General features: G+C 42.1%; 2 protein-coding genes across 14 annotated transcripts in view; both read right to left on the reverse strand.

Moving 5' to 3' along the window:
- Positions 1–100: 100 nt before the first annotated feature.
- LOC311266538 (la-related protein 6-like) lies at positions 101–1,708 on the reverse strand. Its single transcript, XM_084368955.1, has 3 exons — positions 1,536–1,708; positions 1,272–1,458; positions 101–1,144 (listed from the first exon to the last, which is right to left on the reverse strand). Exons 1-3 carry the CDS (start codon positions 1,550–1,552, stop codon positions 215–217), a joined length of 1,134 nt encoding a protein of 377 aa, XP_084225081.1. The 5' UTR covers positions 1,553–1,708; the 3' UTR covers positions 101–214.
- A 2,349-nt stretch (positions 1,709–4,057) lies between these two features.
- Positions 4,058–27,841, reverse strand: part of ptprfb (protein tyrosine phosphatase receptor type Fb) — a 169,702-nt gene continuing 145,918 nt past the window's right edge. For all 13 annotated transcript variants that reach the window (XM_084369366.1, XM_084369362.1, XM_084369363.1 and 10 more), the window contains 12 exons: positions 27,590–27,687; positions 23,803–23,926; positions 23,056–23,231; positions 17,981–18,100; positions 17,067–17,221; positions 16,130–16,415; positions 14,821–14,999; positions 10,432–10,558; positions 8,877–9,002; positions 7,687–7,841; positions 6,647–6,782; positions 4,058–6,021 (listed from right to left, as the gene is read on the reverse strand). In XM_084369366.1, the coding sequence (XP_084225492.1) occupies positions 5,953–6,021; positions 6,647–6,782; positions 7,687–7,841; positions 8,877–9,002; positions 10,432–10,558; positions 14,821–14,999; positions 16,130–16,415; positions 17,067–17,221; positions 17,981–18,100; positions 23,056–23,231; positions 23,803–23,926; positions 27,590–27,687 (1,751 nt within the window). In that variant the 3' untranslated portion in view covers positions 4,058–5,952. The remainder of the gene's footprint in view (positions 6,022–6,646; positions 6,783–7,686; positions 7,842–8,876; positions 9,003–10,431; positions 10,559–14,820; positions 15,000–16,129; positions 16,416–17,066; positions 17,222–17,980; positions 18,101–23,055; positions 23,232–23,802; positions 23,927–27,589; positions 27,688–27,841) is intronic.

Raw genomic sequence — 27,841 nt, forward strand, 5'->3', positions numbered from 1 at the left:
TTAAATTACATGGTTGTGAACGCAGCTATATGCTGCCCCCATCTGTCCGTGGTTAACAACTACATGTAACCCTGAATAAATAATCTCTCACCACCAGATATCAAAGATTAAATAGATTTTATTATGTAATACAAATATTATGTTATTATCTTAATCAGCTATTATATTGTTGTGGTATATTGTTGTTCCATGATTTCATCGTCACCACTGTTATTCAGCCTGAGTGATGATACTCCGTTTGATCTCTGCGTCTGCTCCGAAAGCCTTTGGTGCCATCAGGACCGAAGGGCTGGCGTGGCAGCCGTTGAATCAAGCAGGGCCTGTTCAGGTGCACCTTGGTGTTTAATGCACTGGCTGCAAACTTGCGCTTGAGCACCCAGGGGCTCTGAGAATTCTCCTTATCACAGTCTCCAGAGCACCAGCTCCTCCTACTGTACCTCTGAGTAAAACCAGTGAAGGTCTTGCCATTAAAGCTGGTGGAGGTCTGCTCAAAGGTTCTTTGCATGCAGTTATCTGGGTACTCCTGAGGCTGAGACGTGCCTGGCGTCTCATCTGAAACTTTAACTGGCGAAGAGTGCTCCTCCCGGAGTGAATCCTCCGAGGTTTCAAGTGGATTTTCCTGGGATTTTCCAGGTTGGTCCTCTTTGTTTTCCTCTGATGGGTTGTCCTCGCTGTTGTGGTGCATCGACTGGAATCCCAAAGGTACAACACACAAGCCTTCACCGTTAGACTTCTCCTCTTCTGTTTTCAAGGCTCTGTAGGCCTTACGAACCGCATCCAAATGATCAAACTTCACCACTGCACACAAATGTTGCCCAAGCTCTTTGTGACGCTTGGCGTAGCACTGCAGCTCCTTGGGGAGCTCTTTGCCAGGTTGCAGGATCCAGACTGAGGCAACGTCGCCGTGAGCGCTGACTTTTTGGAGGATCCTGTCTGAGAGTGAGGAGTGCTCCAGGCCGTCTCCTTTGCTTTTCTCTGCGGAAATGTTGTAGATGAGAAGGAGCCTGCTGGTGGGGGAGCACAGCAGCCATTTCGGAAGCGGCTTTATCCGCCTCACTTTGGTGCGTTCATCATTCACCTCCAGAGCTTGCGAGTACTCTGCTCCAGCTAGAGTCATGTACCAGTCAATGGTCAGGACCTTTATCTGTGACAAACAGTGGGGAAACTCAGCTGTTTGCAATTTACTCTGTTTTTATTCAAACTGAATGAATGTAAACACCAGAGAAAGCACATGAAATCTTGCTTTTCTTTCCTTTTTTTTTACCTCTTACCTTTTTCAAACAAGTCAGGAGCTTGAGACTGACGTAGCCCTGCTTGTTCTTCTTCACATGCTTCAGCAGGAAGCCGTCCTCTGCCAGGTGGCTGTCGGAGAACAAATCCTCCAACTGGGCTTTAATCTTCAAGCAGAGCAACTCGCCTTCACGCTCCTCTGCATCTCGGGCAGATTGTGCATCATCTCTACAAGAGCACATGACTCAGCATCATGATGCGCTGCAATGTAGATTAGTCAACCATATGCTTTCAAATTTTCTTACCCAATCGGATTACTCATGGTGTCTTCTGGAAAAGGAAGAGCAGGTCACTGAGCTGTGCTGTTGTTTGGACTGTTTTCTGGGCAAAATAAAGACGAGTGCTGAGGAAAAAGCAGCAGACTGGATAGAGTTATTACTACTCAATGAAGACGAAAATGCACCTGGATACGGTTCATACAGTCACAGTGATGTGTTGGTTCTGTCGCATCCAAAACAACATTTTTGTAAAATGCTGCAAGCTAAATTCCGCCTCGCACACCACCACTCATAACAAGGAAAAACTGTCATGTAAACAAACTATTAGCTGTCATAAACAGAATATTTTCACTGCTAAAATAAAAACCCACAACAGAGACCACAGCAAAGTATCAGTATTACACACAAATGACAAAACATCATTAAAGGTGTGAGTTTCTGCAGCATGGCTCGGAGCTAATTGCACAGTCAAATTAATGGCATTGTGAGGCTCCCAAGCTATGTTATGATGTAGAACAACATCCGTACCTATGCTTTAAATCCAGCTTTAAATGTTTGTGAGCTTTAGTCTTGAGATAATTCAGCCTGTTACTGCTACTGCTACTGCATGAATTGTTCCCACATGCTGAAAGCAACAAATAAACATAATTTACATGAGAATATGTAGGCGCCCTGTTTGCTTCCTTCCATATGTTACAATCAGTATATGTGGGATAAATATACAAACCCAAACTGTTTCAGGCCTTTCCACAGATGCAGTCACGCCAACGTTTTTTTCCCAGTGTGGGCTGCTGGTGAGAGGTAGACTGAGCAAGTTAGCGAGGGGACCCGAGATGATCAAGCCTCGCTATGAGCACAGAAACCCACATGGATTTATACAAACTCACATGTAGAAAGAGGGGTAACAAAAGGCACCTTAAAAAAATATATATCAAACACAGAAAATGGGTAAATATGTTAGAATAAGAAAAAAACATCTATAGTTCTAATATTAAACAAGAAAAGATTCAAAAACCCAACACATCTTCTTCATCAGAGCTGTGTGGGTGTGATGTGTGTGTCCTTAAACACTCCCTCAGTCATTTAATCAACTGTTGGACTCATGGCTTTCTGCACACTGGTGCACCACCACATACAGCTGGCGCCCTCATTTTTCCCGCCCCTTCCCGTCAAAGATCGTGAGTCAGCCTCTGATCATCATTTTGCGTCTTCTTTTATTTTTTCCATCCACATACTGAGATGCATTTCATTGTGGGATTGCTCGCTAAAAGCAGTGTACACTTGTTGGCTACCACCGCTGAGTGCTGGATACATTTCACACTAAGAAATCAGACCTTCAAATAAAATGGCAGCAATATTCAGTAATTAAAGGGTGACTTCAGAGAGGTTGTGTGTGTGGGATTTGATCAGATTTGATTGACAGTGGTTTCCAACACTAAACTCTGATTGGTCCACGGTGACATCATCTTTCTCCAGAGTCCTGCCCACTTCAGACCAGTCAGAAGAGCACAGAGGAAAAAAAACAAAAACTGAATTTTCTTTTAGGTGAAAATACTGAAATGAAATAATTACTGATGATAACTGAGCCATCTCCATGACAACCGAGCACACTCCATCTGTTGTGCAAGACTGTGAGATGTGGGAGAAAGCCCTGGAAATAGTGGATCATTCATATCTTCCCAGGGTGCTATTTTCCCCAAATGTATTTGGCACATGGGAACATGACAGACTTATATGTTTCCCAGTTTTATATACAGTTTGTGCTTTTCCAGAAGATGTTAGGATTATCCTAAAGTGGTGACCATGAGTTCTGCTGTGTTTATTACTAGATTTTAACTTGAAACACAAAAGGAGAGTTAATGTGTATTAACCAAATATTGAACTGGGGAACATGAAACATGGGAATTTAGACCTTGGTAACATATATCCCTTGGAACTTAGGACCCTGGGAACATAGGGCTTTGGGAACCTAGACCGTTGAAACTTAGACTCTGAGAACATAGAACTCTGGAGAACAAAGAACCCTGCGAACATAGAACTCTGGGAAAATACAACCCTGGGAACATAGGACCCTAGAAACTTGAAACCCTGGGAATTTAGACCCTGTAAACATAGGATCCTGGGAACATGGGAGTGCTCCTTAAATAGAAAGTGGACTTGGAAAATAACAGTGTGTTCACCTAGGATCCGATGGGTTACAATTAAAATCTGAGTCAGAAAATTAGTTTGGGGACCTCTTAAAAACATTTGAGGTGGTAGATATCTTTCAGACACAAACACACACAAACGCACACTTTCAAGTATCTGAACATTCAGTAGTATAGTTGGAACAACTATTAAAAATGCCTTGAAATGAAGGACACGTGATAATGAACTAAAACTACAACAATCCAGGCAAGGGGTGATAACGCAGAAACAGTTTCCTGGTTGTCCAAAAGGCAAATGGGCAAAAGAGCAAACTTGTACTTTATAAGGATTTATCAGTTAGTAGTTCAACTTTCACACATTTTGTAAATGACAGGATTAAAAAAAAAGCCTCACAAGCCAGAATTTGTACAAAAACCCAATTATTTAACTTTATTAACATCAATGTTTTTTCTTTTTCATCAACAGTTTCTTTTTAAATTCCAGTTCTTTATCAACAAATAGAAAACAGACTGTGTGTACAACAGATCGAACCCCTACAGCACTAAGCATTCACAAGGTAAAAATGAACATTTTAGTTTTTCGCCAGCGTTTTCAAGTCCCCCCTCCCTCCCACCGCCGCCGCTTCCACCATCACGTTTAGGCCTCTCGGATCAGACGCTCCCCTCCTGCGGCTCGTGTGGGAGAAGATGTGTGCTTGAGTGGTGCAATGGCCCGCGCTGAGTGAGGAGTCGTCCATTTTGATGGGTGGATTGGGGTGGGGGGGTTTGTGCTGTTTTTCCTCATTCAGACGGACAACCAGCTGTCAAAGTTACTATGGTAGTACAGTAGATACAATGGTGTTTCCATTAATACACACTCTAGGACAGCAGGCTCTCTGCAGTCTCTAGGGTTGGTAGATCAGCAGAATTAATCCTTTTTAACAATATACCTTTGAAGCTGTGTATATATCTATATGTAATTGTACATATATATAATCAATCATAATTATATATATATATATTTATAGTTCTATTTCTGTATAAAATAATATCAGGTTTCAGTTCAAAGGGCTGAGTCTCTTTCCCTCTGGTAGGAATGGTTGATTCTGTACAGGTGCCAGCGTTCATGGCTCTACTCCTCAGCCCGTATGAACCACTTCCGCTCCTTTCCGTCTCGTGTGGTTCATCTCCAGCAAACCGACCAGGCTAATGGGCAGTGAGGAGATGGGAGGGACTTGAAGAGCAACAATATTCAGAGATCAGGGAGTTTATTTTCTGTCAACTACCCTTTGGGTATAAAAGTCTGTTTTCCTCAGGTAAGTTCTCCGCTGTGGAGCATGAAGGCCTCAATGCCATAGGCTTCTGATGAAAAATAAAACAAGACGCAAAAAACGTAGAAATCATGTGCTTTCCATTTCTGTACACCTCTGATTTAGTCTCTTGTTAGCTAATTCACTTTTTGTTTTATAACTAGCTACCATGTTTACAGAAGGACAACCTTTTAGCTAGTGTGTGTGCTCTGAAATCAATTTTTTAAAGTTGATTTTTTTTGTCGAAAACAGCAAGTGAAAGGCAATTTTTTTCTGAACGGAGATATTGAACTGTGTAAGACCAGAAACAATGAATAAAACACATAATATGAATAAAAAGATAATGTGACAAAAGAAATCTGACAGCAGCTCAGAGAACAGTGGTCCTCCTGTATTAGTATCTAGGAACGTGTTAAAAATACATGTCCCTTGTGCTAAAGTACCCTAGAATAAAAATAAAAAACAAAAAGTACCGAAAATATATAATGAAAATAATGCACGCCCTATGCTGGGCAGTTTAAGACAGAAGAAATGTCTGATGTTAAAATGATTATGTAAAACAACAAATAAACTAAACAATAACATTTGTTTGACGTAATGATTCATAATATGACAATAAAATTAACATAAAAACAGAGAGAACGCTCTCTTAGTGCTACCAGTAGCCTTTGACAATCAGGGAGGTTTGGCTTCGACAGAGCAGAGAGGCGAGCTGCCGGTCTGCGCTGTCGCATCTGTACAAGAGTTGTCATATTTGTCAGAGTCATTGTAATGTTCCTGTTATTATTCTTAAAGCAAAATCTCATGATGTTGGTTAAGTCGGCGTGGATCTCTATGATTGGTTGAACCCGTCGCCGGGTCTGAAAGCGCGTCCCTTTCTCCTCCCCCCCGGTAGCTGCGGGGAGGGGGGTCGGGTTTGAGGGGGTCAAGTGAGTGGATGGTGGCTGAGATGGGACACTTGGCACACTCCTGAGAGGTTTGACCAGGGAGGCTGCTCGGTGGGAGTGGTTATGTTGCATAGTGGTCAAAGCTCCCCAGGTATTCCAACGCTGCCCTGTAGCACAACTGGTACTGGTCCTGGAGAGGAGAGGAAGAAGAGACCTCAATTAGAGAGTCTGGATTATCACTAGTCATATCTGTAATTCTGCTATTCTGGTCTGTTCTGCACACATGACATTTACTGCGTGTCTGTGTCCATGAAGAGGCATCCCTTTGGAGTGTTTTTCCTTATCTGTCTACAGATAGAGGATGTGGTGAGCTGTGTTAAAGTAAGAAATCGAATCTTGTCTATAACTAAAGCTGTAGTAATTAAAGCTGTTTGCACTAGAGGCACAAATGAAATGACTTCATTAACTCGACAGCATTCACTTTCTTCTCTCCTTATTTTTAACTGAACATGTTTATGAACTCCATGACTGTCTTCTTTAATATGCCATCAAGGTGCTTTGCCTGCTCGTTGTTTAATCTGTTTTCTTTATTTTATCTTGACTTGAAGAACATTTGACACTGGATCTCTGTGATAGCACCGGATGAGTTTGCTGTAATATTTCAAGAAGTTCCTCTAAAACTTCTACTAAGGACAAATTTGTCAGGAAGTCAAAAAAGGACACTTGAGATAACATCAAGAAATAAATTATACAACATTGACTTTGGAATACCGTCCTGTCACTGTGGGATATTGAGTATAAACAGTTGTTCTTACCTCTGTCTGCACCATGGCAGGCCGCTGAGTGCGAAGTGTCTTCACTGTCTGGAAGAGGTCGACCACTCCTTCGTACCTCATCCTCTCCAGCACGATGCTGAGGGTGATGAAGACTCCGGTCCTGCCCACCCCGGCACTGAGGAGCACACACAGAAATCTTTATCACATCTGCTGTTCAAGGCTCATTAACTCTTTATGACTATAATGTTCAAAACTAAGAAATTAAAGCTCATTGTACTAATTTCAGGTTGCTCTAAATAAGAAAGCCTGACTACACTGTGGTTTTAATAAAAATAACTGGGAAGAAGTCTGTTGTCTGTAAGCATGCGACATGATTTCAATACCTATTTTTGTTCTTATAATGCACCAAATATATAATACAGTTCAACAGCACCATGAAATACAGCCTCCTAATTTACCATAAAATTACACACATATAAAAGCAGCACATTGGAATGATGGCACATGTGAACATGGACAAGTTTGACTGTTTCATCTCTATTAGTGTCAAATTCAGTGGAACTGACATCACAATGCAGTGAATACATACTTAATTCATTCACTTTTCCATTTCATGGGTATTTTGTATTCTTCAGTTAGACAGATATTGTGATGTATCATTAGACATTTGTCTCACAATCAATTGATTATCGCAAGATCGCTGTATCGTGATACTATCCTTATCATGGGCAACGTATCGTGAATCGCATTGCACCATGAGTTACTCACGAGTTACTTTTAGCCAGGTGCCAGGGTAATACTTTGGAAAGTTTTTAAATGTTGAAACCCCATTTAGATGTGATTTTCTATACCTGGTGATCTCAAAATGATAAGGACCAAAGTGCAGAGGTACACACCTCTGTCATTATCTCAATTGCTTGTACTTTGTGCACGTGGAACAGATTATATGCCATTTGAAAGTGCAGAGAGAATTACGAGAACTCTCCTGCTCCAAAATCAAAACGGTAACATTTGCATGCACGTATAAAGCTCTGAAGTAGCCGCAACAGATTTGTCTTCATTTTATTGCTTCATTTTACCTGCAGTGTACAGTGATTGGTCCGTCCTGTCCGAACTGTTCCTTGGTTTTGTGCACTTGTCCAATGAAATCAATGAAGCCTTCTCCAGTTTTTGGCACTCCTTGCTCGGGCCAGTCGGTGAACTGGAATTGGCGGATTGTTCTGGACTGGCCGTCCTGAGTGGCAGCAGAAAAATGAGTTTAAGTACATTTAAGTGACACGGTGCATTCATAAGAAGAAAGCGTGACAAGTAGGTGATGCATTCTTGTTTGCATATTTCTACTGAGCTTTTTAGATGCTTCAATTTATCTCTCTGCCTGTGGCCTTCGCTCTAATACGCACTCGACAAAAAAACACCACAGCACAGGTTCTCAGTCGAGGTCCACAAGTACCATAACCCTGCTGTTTTTTTACTGCAGCCATCTAATCATCTAATTTACACCTGCGTGTACAATATGAAATCAGTTGATGATCATGTAGGAGAAAACCAGCAGGTCTGAGGCACTCGAGGAGCAGTGATGACAAACACAACACTGCAACATGCGGTGTAAATTAAATGTTTCTTTGTACATGTTACGAGTTGATTTCTGCATTTATCTCTCGTTCGATGAACATACTGTATATATGTCTATATGTGAATGAAGGGGTGGATGTGGGATTAGAGTGTTGCTGTGCTGTGGGCCTTCTGATGACAGTAAAGTATATTTATAGCCCATTGAAACTACTGCATCACAGGGAGTAGCAGTACTGGCCCTCGGGGACTGGAGGCTATGCTTTTCATGTATTTTCACAGTGATCTCGAAACACACATGCACGTACACACAGAGACACACACGCACACAGAGACACACACACAAACACACACACACAATCCATAGAGCATGCATACTGCTACTAAATCCGGGTAAACATGTTTGATGGTGCATTCACTTGATGTCAACCTGTCAGGAGAAATAACACGGGACGCGTTCTGATCATCTCTACCTTGAAATCACAGTCGGTATAATTCTTAACACTTAGCGCGACTGTCAGCATTTGTATGAAAACCTAAAATTAAGATGGATTTGGGTTAGATGGTTGTATTTGTGTAAAATGCCAATCAATCCTCACGCCCTCTCCCCAACCCCACACACACAGGGACAAACCCACAAATATTCACACACACACACACACACACACACACACACACACACACAGTGAAATCAACATACCCTGGCATCTGTGACTTTGAACTCTCTGAGGATGTACTGGGGCATGTTGTACTCAGCCATTGGATCCACCACGAAGTACTGGTACCTGGCTGAACGCTCTGCTGGCCAGTACTGATGGCACTTCTCCTGCAGAAGAAGAGGAAAGCATACATTTTAAGTGCCTATATTTGACAAATCTTTTTCCAAACACATCCAGGAAGAAAAATAGACTTTCACATAATGGCTGTCTGATGCAGAAGTGCAGGATATTATTAGTAGGCTGTATGTAAGTTATTAGTCATTTTGAGTCATGAGAAGGGCTCTGCTTACAAAAGGAAATTGAGGAGAGATGAATCTGTGATTCTGAATTATTGTCTTATTCATGGAAAAATATTTACATAATTTGCTTGTGTGCTTAACTACTGCGATGATGTGCATGAGGGCTTTTTTCCTAAACTGTGATTATGGATGAGAGGGTGATAAAAGCTATAAAATGCAGTTGAGTGCTGTTTGAATCACCTGCATAATCATAAAAAAACAACTCAGTCAAAGATATTAGGAGTTTAATCTCAAACTGGTACCAAGATCATTGCACTGATGTTATTTCATTAAAGGAATAGTCTGAGGTTTTGGGTGATAACACTTAATCACTTGATTCTTGATGAGTGACACCACTCTCTTGTCTTTCCATAAATTATATGAAGTTGAAGCCAGAATCTAGTTAGCTTTGCTGAGCATAAAGACTAGAAACAAGGGTCCAAAGGTATACATTTGGTATGAAATGCAACAAAGGTCTTCGGATGGAATCAAAGGAAAACCGGAAAAGAATCCAGATGAGCCGTTTCCCCCTTTTTCCAGTGTTTGTGCTGAGCTAAGAATCAGAATCAGACTTCAGAAAGAGAAATACTTAATGGATCCCCATGGGGGTAATTGCATAAAGCTAGCCTTCACCTGGCTGGAACCTTATATTTAATAGACAGCTGTAAGAGAGGTATTGATTTTCTTATGTAACTCTGGGCAAGACAGCAAACAGGTGTATATCACAAAATGTCAAACTACTTTTTAGAATTCACTCCCTGACTTGTTTGTGGTGCCTCATGACACCCAAAATCTGTAAACTTTCTTCGGGGTCACGGTTGATGAATCTAAACTTTGCTGAGTACCAAACTATTTTAAAAGCAGGAGTGTTATTACAAAATGATTTTTTTATGTAACTTTATGTATAAAGTCTGCCAAATAAAAAGTTTAAATCGCTGTTTTAGCTCCCTTGTTACCAAAACAGATCAAATTTTTCAGAGTGTGTGGTGCAGTCATGCAGTATGGGAATTATCAGTACGTTTGGAATGCAACCAATTATTGACAAATCTGACACGGCAGCATGGTAGTTTCAACCAGGAGACATTCCAGCCATGCTGATAAGAGAGTTGACTTTAAACCATAGTTACTGTCCAGAGTTGAAATGAATTAATATTTGAGCAGTGTGATGGAGTAACTAAGCTGAAGTGAGCCAAGTTTGTTATCATTCCCTGAGATGGTTCAATGACCTTACAGGTATTTATGTATAAAATGTATTTACCCGTCCCATCTCTCGTAGCTTGGTGAGCATGACAACGATGGTGGAGTTGTGCTCCCACAGCATCCTCCAGAAGTCCTCGGTGGTCTCTGCTAGCGGGCCCTGTGTGGCCAGGTAGGCCTTCTGCTGTCTGAAGACATAACACCACACAGAGGAGGCATTAAACATTACACATAATAATTGTTAACTTTATGGTGCTTTTACAGCTGGTATTATAAAGCACATCACAAAGCAATAAGCAGAAAACGATTAAATGATAAAGGAGTGCTTGGCTCAGGAGAAGAAAAGGCTTTTAATCCAACCCGAACTGCAAAATTTAATAACAGCCAAGATATAAGACATGTAACAAAACTGATGTCATATAAAGTGTTCAGATACTTTCAGACAAAAATTTATTCAAATAAAATTCAAAGGCTGGAGAGAAGCTCTTTGTGTTGCTCCATTTTTTTTTTCTATAAAAGCAACACATAATATTTGTTGGACATTTATATATGAGGCACCTACAGTAGCATGACTTGTAGGAAAGGGAATCAAAACCTTTAACACCATGTTAGGTAAAAGCTTTCGGCTGCAATTTGTAGAGTAAGCAGAGCTAGAACAACTAGTTGAATAATCCATTAGTTGAGTGAAGGAAAAAACATTTGTTTTGTTTTTATTTGTGAATTCATGAATCCTTTCAGGCATTTTTCAAGCAGAATGTCAAACATTTTCTGTTTCCAGCATCTTAAATGTGAGGATTTACTGCCTTCTTTGTCATTTATGATCGCAAATGAAGAGTCTTTGGTTTTGCAGACTGTTGGTTGAGACAAAAGAAGCAACTTGAAGATGTCACTTTGACTCACTTGAGCGTGTTTTCACAATTTTTGGACATTTTACAGACTGAAAGATTTCAAGTAATAGTGAAAATAATCAGCAAATTAATCAATAATTAAAACAACTGTTCATTACAGCCCTATTATAGGGTATTGTTATTGTACTGTTGTGATGTCAACCTAATGCCTAATGCTGACAAGACAAATCCCTACATGTTTAATGTACAAAGCAAATAATCCATGGCAACGATCTTCATCGCTGAGCTTTTCAAGCCTGAACAGATCCTCTACTTCTTCCTCCTTCCTCTCTGTAACACAACACAGAATGAGCGAGAGAGAGAGAGAGAGCACTCGATATGCTCACTAAACTAGAGATGAGCTCATCCACTGAGGTGCCAGAGCTGTGCTGGTGTCCTACGTGACTTTGGTCCAGCAGAGCAGTTTCTTTGTCAAACAGCAGGTGGCAGCAGTGCACTGATCAACAGAGAGAGAGAGGGAACTGAGGACTCCAACACAAAACGCACGCATCATCATCGTGCACGCACACACTCACATGTTTGCAGCACATGTAAGCATCCAGGTGTACCAACGTATGCGTGCCGTAGTTTTGCATGTATATTCAGACACGGGGCTACACACACGCACGCACTCAGTCACACACTGAGCCACGGCTGAACAACTAATGAAGGTGCTGCGGGCGAGGCACTAATGTGGAACCGAGAGATTAGAATATGCTCGGGGCCTCGCTCGCACAAATAAAGAAACAACAGATTGGTGGAGAGAAGAGAGGAGATGGCACACGAGGAGGGGAAGGCAACAGAGTGAGGAATCAAATTAAAAAGATGAAAAAGGGGGAAAGAAATGCAAAGTAAAGAGAGGAGATGTACAAAGTAGAGGGAGAAGATGTAGAGAGGAAAACGTGAGGAGATGAAAAGAGTGTGCACTGCTCTCTCCAGCTGGTCATCAGAGTGCAAAGTAGGACTGACTGCTGAGGAGGAGGAGAGAGAGGAGGAGACGGGAGGAAAACGAGGATGTAGGAACACAGGAGGAAGAAAGGGGAGGGTAGTTAAGCAGGGGATGAATGTTAAATTTCAAATTGATAGGGTGGACCCCTCTAACCTCGCCATAAAACAGCCCCTAGCCAAAACAAAAACAATTCTAACCGTATCACACAATACTGACTTCTCTGCACACAGTGTCCTGATGAGTGCGCTGCCAAACAGCACAAAGCACTCTGCGCATCATCCCACATGACTGCAGTGCTTGAGGACATAGTGTTTCATTTCAACCTCATTACAATGCTAAAACTCCAGCCTGCATCGGAGCATATCCAGGGCTCGTGCCCCTGATAGCATAGCTGGAATCAATGGCTCGCCTCTCATTAGCTTAGCATATTATTGGCTTTTCTTGAAGGAGCTGGGGTGAAGGGCACTGGAGGCCCCTGTTTAGTTTTTATTTATGCTCGGGCTTTAAAAGCGGCTTAATCACACAGAACCACTGGTGCACACAACAGGTCCCCACCCGGATATGTCTGTGTCTGCCATGATGTCTGAATGGAAAATTAAGATGGCGAGTGAGAGATGAGGGTGGGAGGAGAGCCAGAGAGTGAGGAAAGAGGTGAGAAGAAGACAGATTGCAGAGGAAAACAGAGAGAGACAGAGATAGAATGGGGTAAAAATAAAGAGGGAAAGGGAAGGAAAAGAAAGAACAGAGGAGAGAGGAAAAAGGAGAAAGAGAGGGTTTGGAAAACACACTTCATTACGATACTCTCTTGCTGCAATTATGCTATTTACACAGCAACAATGGAGGGTTGGCCTCTGCAGAGCAACTTCTCATTAACAACAGGACTGGAGAAAGAGGAGGGAGTTAGGGGAGAGCGGGTGGAGGTGTTGTTTCTGTCACGGTCCGGTATGAAACAGAACTCCATATGGACTGGATGGCATTTCAGGCTGGCTAAATCCATCCCCTCGCTGTAGACTTCAACCACAGAAGTGTCAGCACTGTCTGTCTCTGCCTCATACTCATATAGATATAAAACAGAGGCTGCCTTTTCATCTTCCTTCATCTCTGAAGCAATTTGGACTCACAGAGCACACGAGGACATGCAGTAGCTTCCATATGAAAGCGGCTGCAGTGCAGCGGATGAGAGCCACATTGACAGAGCCGAGAGTGATTCTTGCAGCTGGATACTGCCCACTGCGGACTCATCTTCAGTCCCCTCCCATACATTTTTATCTAGCGAATGTGAAAATCTACTGTATTTTTCACACCTGTAACAATCTGCCAGAAAACACCTGCGGATCTGTCATATTCAGTGCAGTAGGGAATGTATTAGGACAGTGAGTGTTGGCTCTGTAGCTCTGCACTCCAGGACGATGGATATGAAAAAAAATGGCTGCAAATACAGACTCTCAGATTTAATTGAAGGATTATAGCCCTGTTTCAGAAGACAGAGAGTAATTGGAAAAGTTATCATGAACCTTAATTAAGTAATTGCATTTAAAATTAAGTTGCAAGTCCTGTTCAATCAATGTCTGCCTGAAGTCTACGGCTCATTAACATCAGCAGACACTTCGTATCTTCTTCGGATGCTCTGCCAGGAGTGTACAGCAACCATCTTCACTTTTTGCCTTCAGTCTGGTCCAAAGTGCTCAGTTGGACTGACAGATGTCTTACTATTTTATGCTGCCGTCTTAGCCAGGACTCCCTCCAAAATGAGATTCTGAATCTTAACGGGAATCTTCCTGGTAAAATAAAGGTTAAATGAAACTGTGCTCATAAAACAGATGCCCTGTAGGACTATATATATATATATATGTGTGATCACTGTCCTGTTGCCTTGTTGTGAAATTGGGGGATTGTGTTCAGAAAAGGGCTACAAGTCTTTTGCTGTTACCACAAACTGGATGTGAACATTAAAGGATAAAGGTGGTGCTATTCCATAATTTCTTATTGTCAAGGAGTACCATTAAAGACCAGAAATAGATATTAGTATCTTTGTATTGCCTGTGTACACAAAGCCTGATATAGCTCATATCTTTGTGCCATTAAGCACAATTTATGTCCATAAACTACAAAAAACACACCAATGTGGCACATTTTTCTTTATTACATTGAACAAACACTCGTTTATTTCGAGTCAATGCCACATACACCGTCCTGCTGCATTAAATACTTCACTCTACTAAAATTAATTAATCGGTCACTGAAAACACTTTCCAAAAAAAATACTGCATTTATTCCAGTTGACTAACATTTGCTAAAAACTACGGTAGCCAACTATTTTAGTAGTTACTGAGCCTTTTTTGTTTGTTTTTTAATGAAAAAGGAAACTGCATATTTGTGACTCATTTTTCAAGATTTACATCTTCAGTAGGAACAACAGGGCTCGGGGTTGAGAACTTGGGTAGTAAGTTAGAAAATATTGAGAGACTGACTAATGCATTGTTGATTTTGTTCTTTTTGTGCGATGTTGTTGACAGAAGGATAAATACAGAATGATGCAGCCCTGTCCCTCAAATCTCAAAGTCAGCACTTTAAGCTCACTCATTGCATTCAGCTCAGAGAGTCCTTTACTGACCTGTAGCCGTCAATGCAGCTGGCATTGATGTAGTCCGAGCCCTCGACGCCACGGATGGGCTGCAGGCAGACGCGGGTAGACTCAAAAGGCATGATGTTGACCAGGCGGTTCTTGAACTTGTTGCAGGGCAAGTTGGCGCTGATGAAGCGTGACGTGTGGGCTTTGGAGTTGGCCAGTCTCTGTTTAATGAAAGGTGGGAAGAACCCAGACAGGGGAGAGAGATGGAAGGAAGAAATGAGTGACCTGTGACCTGGAGTAAACAAACAAAGACGTCTGAAATGCTGCCTTGTCAAAAGTCTCTATTTTGGTTTTCTGTCAAGATGAATAAGAAGTTCTGCTGGTAGGTATAACTAAATGCAACGGGCTTCTCTCCGTCTCAGAGCTTGGAGGATTGTAGGCGTGACAAGCTCAGTGTTGGCAGTGGTCAGAGCACAGATGGACAGCACAGGAGTGTGTATGGACAGTCATGGTTACTCCGGTATAATTTGCGTGTGTGTGTTGTGGCCAGACTGTGTGGGCACGGAGGCTGTGGCCCCCACATACGCCGCAATCATTCTCTCACTCTTTCATTCTCAGGCGTTGGCAGGAGTGTAGATGCTATTATCACTTCAAACAGAATGGATCATGGTCATAAGAGGGCTAATGGCAGAGCCGCGCTGGGAGGAAAGTGTGTAATAACATCACAGTCGATGGCTATTGACAGAAGGTGTGCGTGTGATTGCGAGTCACCTTGAATACCAGCTGTGTGTGTGTGTGCGCGAGTGTCAGTCATTCTGTATTTCTCCACGTGTATGTGTGTTGTTGAAGTGTTTGGGTTGATCTGTGTGTTTGTTCTGGTCCATTTGTCCCTGAAACATGTGATTCTACCGTAGCTGCTGGGATGTCTCGGCACCAGTGTCACGGAGACAAATTCCTGTGCATCACCTTATTTGGTGAATTAATGATTTCAAACAAGCTCTATGTAATCGCTCGGTGCAATAGCGACACCCTGAACAGAAGATCAGAAATCGCAACTGCAGTCTGACACCCTTTTGACGACCTGGCACTTCAGAAACCCATGCAGAATACTGACATTATTTTTCGAATTTCTGTGAATTATTAACAAAAACTCACATCACAAATCGCTAGAGTGTCACAATGTCACCTCTGTGAACTATTCAGTGCAGTATAAATCAGAAAAAGCTCTTTTGTTAAGTTAAATGCTTCATTACATCTAGCAGGAGTCAACTACAGCACTGCTAAAAATTAAAAGTCAGTTTATTACACTGGATCACATAGAACCTTAAGTAATAATTGTCTGAAGTGTCACCTTGAACTCCAGCTCCATGGCAGTAACCGTCTCGCCGGGCGCGGGCTGGGTGAGTTTCTGGATGTGGGCGTACAAGTTACGTGCCGGCACCTCGGTGTTTCCGCAGGTGGCGGCCTCCAGCAGGGCTTCGTGGATGAAGATGTACTGGTCTTCGGTCTGGACCATGTAGTTCCTCTGGGCGCGCATGCACGTCACGTGGCCGTAGATGTCTACAGACTTCTCGTGCTTCATGCGTTCCAGCATGGCATCGATCACGATGAAGCAGCCAGTCCTGCCCACACCCGCACTGTTGGATGGAGACCGAGAGGAGGGGATAAATAGGTTAGTGTTCGCTATATAACAGATAACTTTCTTACGTCTGTTTGCACTTTTTAACGAGACCCACTGAGTACAAACACATCAGTGCACTTCTATGGAGGTAAAACTACAACTGAAGAAATGCTGATCAGATTGTGGTCAAAAACGGTATAAAAATAAAAAAATGGGATGCAGGGTGCATAGAGAATATTATTGTACTGAGAGGTAAGTTTTCCAGTTCTATTACCATTTCCTCTGAAAACTGGACATTATGTTTTCCAGGTAATTTACTCCCTCTAGCACAAGAACTGAACCATAACGAAATTGTTTGCTGCAGATTGTGATTGGAGAGGCATCCTGAGAGGATTTTCGACTGGCTGGATTATACGCAACACAGAATTATCGAGCCAAATTCATTGGAAGAAAAAAAGTTGAATCAAGAAACAAGATTTCAACATCTCTTTTCCATGTGGTGTCATTTACTGTGTACTGGCTCTTATTTTTGATAAAAGAACACACTGTCTTAACCATTCCCTTTCATCCATGGAGAAAACAAGCCATGAAAAATAAATCCATGATGAAAACTACCAGTTCATGTACTGTATGCACACATATTGAGCTTTTTCTCATCTACACCCACCTGCAGTGCACCACCATGGGCCCTGCATCTGGAGGATTGCAGGCCTTTACCCTCCGTAGGAAGGCAAGGATGGGGGTGGGGTACTCTGGCACCCCGTGGTCTGGCCAGGCCATGAACTGAAACTGTCGCACCTCTCTCTTCTCACTGGAGCCATTCTGCAGGAGAAGGTAGAAGGAGTTTAGTTGGATACCGTGACATGGTAAATTGTAACTGGCTGCCTTATTAAGAACAACGTCACGCTGTTTTGAATACATCAGGGTCAGACTATTTTGATGAAAGGGAGCTGAAACTCTGCAGTTACAGTCTGAAAAGCACAAGTGATTTATTTGTCAGAAATGCAGCTATTTCAAGCAAAGGTCTCGAGTGCTATCACTTTGATAGCTTCACATAATGTTCTCTTCATGGCTCTGATCATTCTGCAAATGTAGGTGTAGATAATGTGTATAATTTTGGAATTGAACTCAGGCAGTTTCTCGGAAACGGATTCTTGGCATTGTCACCATTCCTGATTGAAACCAAGTAAGCACTCCAGCTGGAGACTAGCATTTAATTAGAAATTATAATAATTTTAGAAATTACGAGTAAGTAATGGAAAAAGAGAGAGGAGAATTAAAGGACGAAACATCAGTCACATCACCATGACACTGAAGTATATGAATCAAAGTGAAAAAGTGAAATCTTTTCTTGCCTGTCAGAGAACACGAGACAAATCTTGGATGTTAAAAACCAATTACAGCAGCAAAAAAAAAATGGCCCAGTGATAATAGCCCTTATCTGTCTTCAGAAAAATAAGAAATTACATTTTAAAATGTGACCCCAGTAGTGATGAACTGCAATTACCTACTCAGAACATGTCCTTCATGAGCATTTCTCACTATATGGTTAACTGCAAAATGAAAAAGGCAGTGCTGTACCTTGTAGAGGGCGAAAGTGCGGACGCTGTAAGTGGCTAACTCCACAGTGTCCAGCATGGTGACCTGGATCATCCCGTAGGTCTCTGTTCCTCGCGACGGCCAGTACTGGTCACACTTCACCTGGCAGAGCAAGAGAGAGGGCACACTGTCAGGAGTGAACTGCTGCTAACATCCACCACGAGCCTAGTGAGAGGCTTGTAGGATCACACTGATTAACAAGAAGGGAACATTAGAGAGGTCAGATCAAAGGCTTTGTCCACTGTCTAATTAAAAAGTGAAGGCTCAGAGTCAGCTCCTGTACCTCCAAAAAAAAAAAAAAAGAACTCAAGTGAAGTGAGCATGCGCATTCATGTATGTCTCCATTTGAAGCCGGCTTCAAAAGGGCATTAAAAAGCCCACTTTGTCTTTTACCAGCCTGTGATCATTTTCAATTAGCTAATTGTCAGGTGGTTCGCAGCCCTTTGTAATGTATGCTTTTGGTGCATTAGTAATGATTGGGCGCTGTATTTTAGAGGGAAATGTGTCTAAAAACCTGTTCTCATCTGTCGTGAAGGGACAGCAGGCTCGGCCACCTGGCTCCATATGTGCACAGAACAAACTTCACTGCGGATGAGGCTAAAGATCCTCCAAACACTGGCACTGAATGTCTCTGCTTCACTCTGTGTATCTATGAAAATGACTGATCTTCATTTTACTTCCTCTCTTTAGCAAGGCTCAATTGGCATTAGGACTTATTAGGACTTAGGACTCACTCAAACACTTACATGAACTCCTCACATGTCACATTGATGAAAGACACTTCTGGCTGTCACTGGAGCGTGGCTCTGGTTTTCAAACAGCAATAGTAAGGTTTCTGTTCTGGAAGTTGTTGGGCAAATATGTCCTAATCCTCTTCTGAATGATTTGGAATCAAAAATAGCCATGCAGTCGCACGATCCTGCCTCGTTTGATTTTAATAACACCTAATTTAATAGTTGTTCACAGAGTCTGAGAGCTTCCAGAGGTGATGAGTCACAACATTAGCTAAACACTGGGCAAAGTCCACTGATTGGTCTTGCTTTTAGCTTTTGGGCTCAGTTGATTCTCAGTGGATGTTTTCAAGAATAAAATCTTGTTTGGAAAGAATTGAAAAGCGTGTAACATGTAGTTAAATCTGTGTGGCAGGTTCAGCCGAGGCATACTATGTGTGATTTGTCAGTTGTTGTTTCTACACACAGCGTTCAAAGATGGCTCCTCTTCCTGGTCAAGACAGAGAGGGAGCGAGCAAGGGAAAGAGAGAATGAAGAGAGGGAGCAGGGTTCAACATTATTTTCAGATTGTCTCACAGCGCCAGTTCTAAAGCATAAATAAACACGCTCCTGTCTCCATACTACCCTCTGGATTTTGTGTGAATGCAGCCAAAGTGAAGCTCTTAACAGACAAACAGCAGAGGAGAGCGATGGAGAAAGTGGCTTAACATGGTTGCTACATTTTTATGAAGTCAAAACCTCGTGCTTTAATTGGCTGGGGGCTACACGCAATTGCCCATTGTTACATCACAGAAACATCCGGGAGACAGCCATTATACTAAGAAAATAAGAAAATACAGGCAAAGGGCAGTGTCTCTGCAGATACAGACACTGCCACACACTTCTAGTGGGTCATAAGTGATGATTGAGAAGGATTACTTTTGTGTGAGTCAATACGTTCTGCAAAGTATACAAGAATTTTAACCAATTTTCAATATGTCAGTCATTTCACAGAATATCTATAAATCAATTCTACTCCCTTTTTACTTGTAGAAAACAGAGCGAATCCAAACTCTTTCTTCATGTCAGAAATGGTGGGACTAGCACTTGCTGCTATTGATCTGGATAACATGAGAGGGAAGAAATGTGGCGCAGGCAAGCTAATCATATTGATACTGCAGTACCGGGCTGACATTTCGGAGCACCTCGACTGTCTGAGCAAGCTGGTACAAATCGACATACAAAATGCGCTAAAATTCACCCCCTCACATTTCACCTCCCCTGGTGACAGCTCCCATTCAGAGGCAGAGGTACACCTTGCAGGAGAAACTCAATTGAGTGATGGGGAACCACTTGCAGTGCAAACATATGGATTAGCAGTCACCACTGTAATGAATATCTCTGTGCTGTCTGAGCTTGGGTGGCAAATTCTCCCTCGCACACATAAACAGATCCAGATGCACACACATGCAAACACACGCACACACACAGACCGCAGGTTTCACTATCATCTGCTTCTGCTTTGAACTTGACTTCTCACATGTCGACACCTGGCCTTTTGCAGAGGACGCAGACCTCTTATCTAGAGACACACACACACACACACAAGCACACACACACACACACACACACACACACACACACGCACACACACACACACGCACACACGCACACATACACAAAACCACAAGTGAGTAATAGCTCTGGTCTCATTTCACGTTCTGACCTTTTAGGGTTTTACTAACTAGTAATGATAGCGAGGAAGCTGAAATTTGCCTGCCGGATCTCATCATATTTGTCAAGCTCCTGCTCTGTTTGGCATAAGACATCAGTCTGGCTGGGTGGTGGGAGGTTGACTCACTCACCATATGTGTATGTCTGTGTGTGTATGTGAGAGGGAAATAGACAGAAATGAGATGTGTATTTATGCAGAGGGAGAGGACGGAATAACGAAAATCCCTGAAAATGTAGCAATACCATGTGTCTAATCTGGAGTACAGCCAGCTTTTTGTGATGTTTTGTCTTATTAAAATGTCATGTTAAATAATGTTGTTTTCAGAACTGATGCAGACACATTTTAATCAATCCAATTCACTGTTAGTTGCCTCACATTGCATTCGTAAAAAGTCATTTAGAAACTGCGACATACGGCTAATTGTCATTTAACTAAACATTTACTCCCTCTGTATACTGGATGTTGTAATTGTGATTTATTTACACAGTTTAAAGACTAATTAAACTCTAAAAATGTTTTGCGAGCTGTTAACACATTAAAATATGCTGTGTATGGAAAATTCTTTCAATAGTATAAATGTCAGCAATGCAGATAAAAACTCTACATGCTCTTTTAAGCAGTAATGAGTGGAATTAAAAACCGTCTACTGGTTTAGAAACTACCTATAACCGACCCCTCCCTGTATGATGATTAATATACCAAAGATTTCAAGGTACTTTGACATAAGCGGGGAGAAAAATGTTCCACCCCCACTTCTGGAAGGTAGGTTTGGTTCTCTACATCTCTCTCCACAGTGTTGGAAAGCCAATTGATTCTCAAATGTGTGTAGGAGGTGGGGATAGGCTGTTTGATTTCTCTTTAAGTTCCTCATGTTGTGGTGTTCCTGTTATTTTGTCCCTGTGTTTGTATGTTAGGCTGTGACTCTGAGATCAAAGCAGGAGAGCATGGTGATCTGTCACAGAGCTCTCCCAGACACACTAAATCTACATGTATAGAAAAGTATTTGCGAGTAATGTGTTTATCCTGGCTGACATCGACTGTAATAAAAATCATCTTATCAAACATATCCGCGCTGCAGAAATCCTCCAAGGTACCAATAAATGAGGTGTGTTCCAAAAGGACACAGTGTGCCCACAATTTGCCTAAATGATTGATTGCATCGATGGCTCAAAATTAAAACAGATGATGGTATGCTTTGAAGGATGGAGAGTAATTTAAGTCTTTATTTAACAAAACAGTTGCTTCTTTTACAGACCTACTATAGATACTGAATGATGAACTGAGCTTCAGGTAAGGTTCCCAAATTAAAAAAATCAATGTCGAGGGTTTGGAAAAGAACTCTTTCATTTACAATCCCTTTTACTTCCAGTCTGCAGTCAGGGGACTTTCTTTCATTAGGGCACCATATGCACACACTAATAAAGCACCACATACTGGCAGGGCTCCACGCTGATTTATTTCCTCCAAGGAATTCATGAGCATGATTCTGTGATGGTAATTAAATAAACCCATCCCAATTTTCAATCTCAAGTTGCCCATGTGCTCCTTTTTTGCTTTTATTAGCTTGGATGTATTTTTAGGAGCACAGGGGTGTTGCTGGGTGACAATCCTCTTAGCTCCAACTTCAGAGTTTTCATTATAGTGCCGTGGCTTTTCGAGAGCAAAATTCAGAAAGAGCAAACACAAATGAGACACTGTGTCTATGAAACATTGGCATGGCGTTGCAAAAATAAATATGTAGCAATCAAGTGTTGAGCTCTCTGAGCAGTTTCTAAATAATACATGAAACAGAAGTCGCCTTATTATGAAGTTCTAAATGTAACTACACTGTGCATGTTCTTGATTTCGAGTCGAGGATATGCACGTATTGTCATCATATGCAAAGTTGCCACAGTAACTCCACAACAACTGGCAAGCAAAGAAACAACAGGAGGGAGAATTGGGGAATGGGAAAAAGCTGTTGTGCAATTTACTTCACAGACAGATTTAGAAGGAATTCATGCATAAGTTTTTAGAGATCGCTGAAGACTCAGGAGAAGAGAAACAACATGAAGCGATACTGTCCACAGACAACCGAAATATCCTTTGAAGTCCTTGTGACTTTGATCAGGCTGACAAATCCTGCTTTAAAGTAAGACCGGGCGTCTATATGCCTTCTGGCTTCGTTGGGTGTAATGTTACTTCCTTGGTGTCAAGCTACATAAATATATACATATATACGTCAGGAAGCTCCATTTCTGCCCAGATTCTAACTTTCAACAGTGACTGACTGGTAGGTCGTAGTACTATCATCTTCAATGGCATCAAAGTTTTACAAGACAGTCCTGTGATTTCCTCCTGGTAAGGCATCCCTCTCCATTCATAGCAGCTACCCGTTGGTTGGTTTGGTAAGTAGGTGGTGGCAGAGGGTGTGGTATCACGTAAGAAGTGATATAAATTCATAGCTTCTATTGTATCATAATCTGCTGCATGCAAATGTATTTTCATGACATTTCACAACAGAGAAATATTCTATTTCTGGACACCTTAGTAATAGTTAGTAATATAGTATTATTGAGTGATTGACTGCCTTATTGGTTTCAAAGTAACAGAAGGACAGTGTCTCTCCTTACCCGTGACTTCTCCTCCAGTCTGGTCATCATGACGATAGTGTTGGATCTTTGCTCCCATACCATCCTCCAGAAGTCGCTCAGTGTCTCTGGCAGAGGCCCCTGTGTGGCGATGTAGGCATTCTGCTTCCTGTAGCCGTCAATGTAGTTGGCGTTGATGTAGTCACTGCCTGGAACGGCTGCAACCAAGACAGAAGGAGTGAGGATGAAATTCAAATATTACACAGCAAGCTTTATTTGCTCAGGTCAAGATCTGAATCAAAATACAGGATACATTTACTGATTTATTCTTGTTTACATTGAGCACATTGACACAGATAATTTGCCTGTGCATGGTACTTTCCAATCTACATGTTACGATCAATCTATACTGATGAAAAGATGATACATGTGTTTTCTAAGCATCCAATCACACAGAGATGCATTGCTAGAATTGTTTTGCCTGCAAAACCACTGCAAAAACTAGTGTTTTTTAGAAGTTGAAATACTTTCAGCTTTTCAGAATAAGCAGCAGAGTCGTACTGCTTTTTTCATTAACTACCTTTGATGGCCGATTACACAGGAACTTCATGCTTTTTTTGCTCAAAGCAGCAACAGCAACAAAGCAACAAGTTTCTGTGTGATCACGGCCTAAAGCAGCAGTTTCAGGCTCACAAAAATGTCCTTGGTACATGTGAAGGAGGCCTCAATCGATGGGAGCCTCAGTCAATGGCTAGCTGAGGTGTTAAGTGGCTTTAGATGAGCTCTTACCATCAACAGAAGTGAGCACCACCCTGGAGTGGTCATAGGCAATGACGTTTGCATAGCGATTCTTTGGCTTGTTGACTTCCATGTTGGAGTTCTCCCAGGTAAACTGCTGGCCTGGATCAATGGACTATGGGAGAGGGCAGGAAAGAACAGAGAACACAGACAGAAGGAAAGGAGAGGGAAGGGAAAAGAAGCACAAAAGGAGGCTCTTGAGTGTTACATGTATAAAATGGAACAAGACAGGAGAGGAAGGGAATGGCAAAATGACCCCACTGTCTGCTGCCATTAAGCTGCAGTATACTATGGACAACAAAGCCTTTATATGGAACATATACAAACATCATGTCTCTTGAAAAGCCACAGTGGAGCGCTACAGGTAAGTGCATTTATGCTATGGAGGGGACTGTGCAGAGCTATCATACTGCTACAGTACTGCTGCTGGTGCATGAACAGGTTGATTATTTGCATGACATTTGATGCCTAGAATACCAATGAAAAAGAAATACAAAGGTGCTGGTTTTTTGTTGATTTAAATAAAAACAAAATTCCATCGTCCATTGAGCCAACATATTCCTCCAATTTATAAAACCCAACATGATTGTCTTTTTAGCTGGGAGATCAGTAAAGATCTGCAGGCAACCACAAACATTCGTCCTCTCCCTTTAGTCATATTGAATTACCTAATTCTGGGAAGCCACATGCATGACTTCTTGCGGTAACCATGATTCTTGTCATCCTCCGTCTTTCTTTCTTTTCCCATCTTCTATTTCTGCTGTCTTTTCCTACCTTGTATTTTTGTTTCAGCCTCTCCCTTTCCAGCCCCTCTCTGTTTCTAACCCTTTCTTTCTTGCGTCATTTGTCTCTCGAGCTGCGACGACAGTAGACTGCATACATATTGATCCGGGGAGATATGTGACGGCCTCCCATCCCCTGGCTCGATAATGTCACAGAGTCTCTTGTTATTCTGTATCGATCCCCCTTGGCTCGCACCGGAACCATGTCCACTAATTCCCCAGACCTTTCGCCTCGCAAATCCTTCAGGAGTCAGAATGACACCTTCGAAATTCCTTCACTTACTTAACGTGGCTGCAGTACTAATTTAATTATTAGAGGTTATTTCATGTCAAAACTTGACAGCTTGACCATAATAGTAATAATTATTGGATAATGGATAAAATAAAGGTTGCAAGGTGAGGTCTGGAGAGAGCAGAGATTAGGATCCTTGGCCATAAAGTCCTCATTAAGTTGTCCTATTGAGTAAAGTGGGAAAAATATGGTATAAAAGTTATACACAAGCTATTGGAGACTCAAAGTTTATTTTCAGAGAAAGTCATGTACATGCTTATTTGTTTTTGAACAAGATATGAGAAATATGGAGAGCTCATATGCAAAAAATCTTGCACTACAGCTCCAAATTGCTCAGCAGCGAGATTCATGTGAGTATATGCCTATTGCTGCTGATGAGCTCAGCACTGCCAATTTCTCCGTCCGTGCCCGCCAGTACGAAGAGAAAGATTTCATTCGCAGTCAAAACATGTCATATTCATTTGAGAGCTCAGTGAACACAGCGGGCACACTAGACTGATGACAACTAGCAAACAAGTTAGGTAGAGATGGTAAAAAGAGGTGAGAAGCGAACGCCCAGGGTATTCTTGCTGACACACTGGAAATGCCTTCAAATGAACATAATGATGCCATGACGACTGCAGCGTGATAGTGCTTCCTGCGATAAAAAAGACTTGTCAGGGGGAGCTACAGCATGCCTGATTGACAAATTCTGCTCATTACCCAGTGTGCTCATTGCTCAGTGTGATGCGGACTGGCGTTGGTGCTAAAGGAAGTGTCAGGCCGCCTAAAACATCAGGGAGAGGAGGTGGTGAAGCCTCTACAAATTCCATGCCTCAGGGTAAGGAGCGACGGGAGCAGCCGGCGAACGTGACTGTGACAAAGCGCCATGAGCTCTGCCACAGTGTCTTGGCTGGCATGGAGATGGGCGGCCATCTGCTGGGCCGTGGAGGGGGTCTTCCCTGGCTTGGAATGGTGCGGAGGGGGAACGGGGTCGGGCTGGTTGCCTGCAGCAGTACAAGCCACTTCTCTGGCTTGATTCGTTTACACTAACTCAACAGGCCGGGAGGGCGAGGTGCTGGAGAGGCACTGAGCAACACACGAAAGCACTTAATTGAGTGCAGATTTTTACCAAGGTCTAATTATCTCCCCAGTTAGCTTCTAATTTCACAGTGAACCAGATAAAAAACTTCATAATAATTATATAGCATGGTCTTAAATGCGCAACGTTGCATCCAAGCATATAATGAATGTTTTATCATTATAATGGCTCCTTCTAACAGATTTCATACAAGATCGTAGATACCTAATGTTTTAACTTGTGTCCTTTTGTTTGTTGGTTGGTTGGTCTGTCAGCAGGATTACCCCAAAAATACTGAACGGATTTCCACGAAACCAACTATGGGTGGCTTAAACTTTCATGTGATACAAGGCTATTGAGTTTGATATTGCATTAGGCTTGATTGAATTAAAGGGGACTGTTGGGCCTTGGCAGAGGTACGTGCTCTACTGAAAGCCATTCTAGTTTGGATATGTTATAGACTCCTCTCATTGATATCAAGGGAGTGGACAAAAAATATTAGAAACGTTAATCAGTATATCATAATACAATTAGGGCTGCACTGCAACTACATTCTCCATAATGACCATTAAGTTGAATCGACACCTCTCTAAACACTATAACCTCCTTGAATGTAGGATTTATTTCACAGCTGTTGCACTGGAATGCAATACTTTCAGCTTGGAGTACTACAACTGAGAAAAAATCACGTGTGAAATTTAAATGAATAAGGCCTTACTCATATAAAACAAAAAATGCAAACATTTTATGTGAACACGGTTCTGAATGACATTTTTCATGCCGGCAATACCCCCGGCTAGCGGATAGAAGGGTTATATAAGGCTATGAAATAGATGTTATTTTCACAGTTAACGCTGGACAAGGCAGATAACAGTTATAAAACGTTGGCTAAAGTTTGGGCTCATGGTGATGCTCGGGGAAAGGTCAAGAGGTCACCAAAATAAATTTGTTCTGTCTCTCTGTGAGAAATCGCACAGAAAGCTTCATGCTGCAGCAACATATGCTGGCCAGAGACAGACAGAGGCAATCACATAACCTTTCAGATGAAAGTAAAAAAAACATTTACAATCATTCCAACAGCTTTGTTGGATCCATTAAGGTGAGGAGAAGAGCTGATTAGACAAAACCGATCGAGCAATCAGAACAAATAAATAAAAGACAGCTCTTGTTTTTCTGCATTCAAAGATGCCTCTACTCTTCATCTGGCCTCGCTTCATCCCCAAACCAACTATGTGCCACTTTAAATGCAAATTCAACCCCCCTCCTTTTTTTTTTGTTTTTTTCTTTTGGAGGAAGAACACTGACAAGAGATAATCCCTCACCGAGTTGCATCGGAGAGACTGCCGGCAAAATAACATTCTTAGGGGAAACGTCAAGACGCACACAGATTGCCTAAACAACTCACCACCTGCTCGTTTTGTGGGAAAGCATCTCGCAGTATTTAATGTAAGTGTTGGTTACCTGGTGGGAATGGTAATAGAGTTGTAAAACTGACTGAGGAATGTCTGTGAAAGAAGTCTTCCATAATCCATTTGAATACATGCATATGGGATCAAAAAGGCATAAACATAAAACGTCCACCCAGATATCATAACAAAGAAACAGATTTATATGGTTGACACAGGATCAGTTCTGGGCTCTTACCTCATACTCCTGGGAAAAGCGGAGACCGTCGTTGGCCTTCAGTCGCTCAATGTGGTCAGCCAGGTCGATGACAGGAATAGGCGGGTGCTCCCTCATTCCTGAGAGAGTTAAGAGGAGGAACAGGAAGTGGGAAGGAGACACAGAAAAAAGTGAGATATTGCTGTTCTTACATCAGATATGGACATCGACTTTCACAAACACTGGTTGGACCACAGGGTGAGTGAAGCTGCCAGTGGGACCATGAGGTGGCTG

This window comes from Pagrus pagrus (assembly GCF_965226575.1).
Source record: "Pagrus pagrus genome assembly, chromosome: 12".
Taxonomy (NCBI): Eukaryota; Metazoa; Chordata; class Actinopteri; order Spariformes; family Sparidae; genus Pagrus; species Pagrus pagrus.

Bases quoted from the DNA above. Each gene is read 5' to 3' on its own strand.
- LOC311266538 (XM_084368955.1), bottom strand. The intron at 1,145-1,271 runs GTAAGAGGTAAA...TGTTTGTCACAG, and splicing joins TCCTGACTTGTTTGAAAAAG to ATAAAGGTCCTGACCATTGA.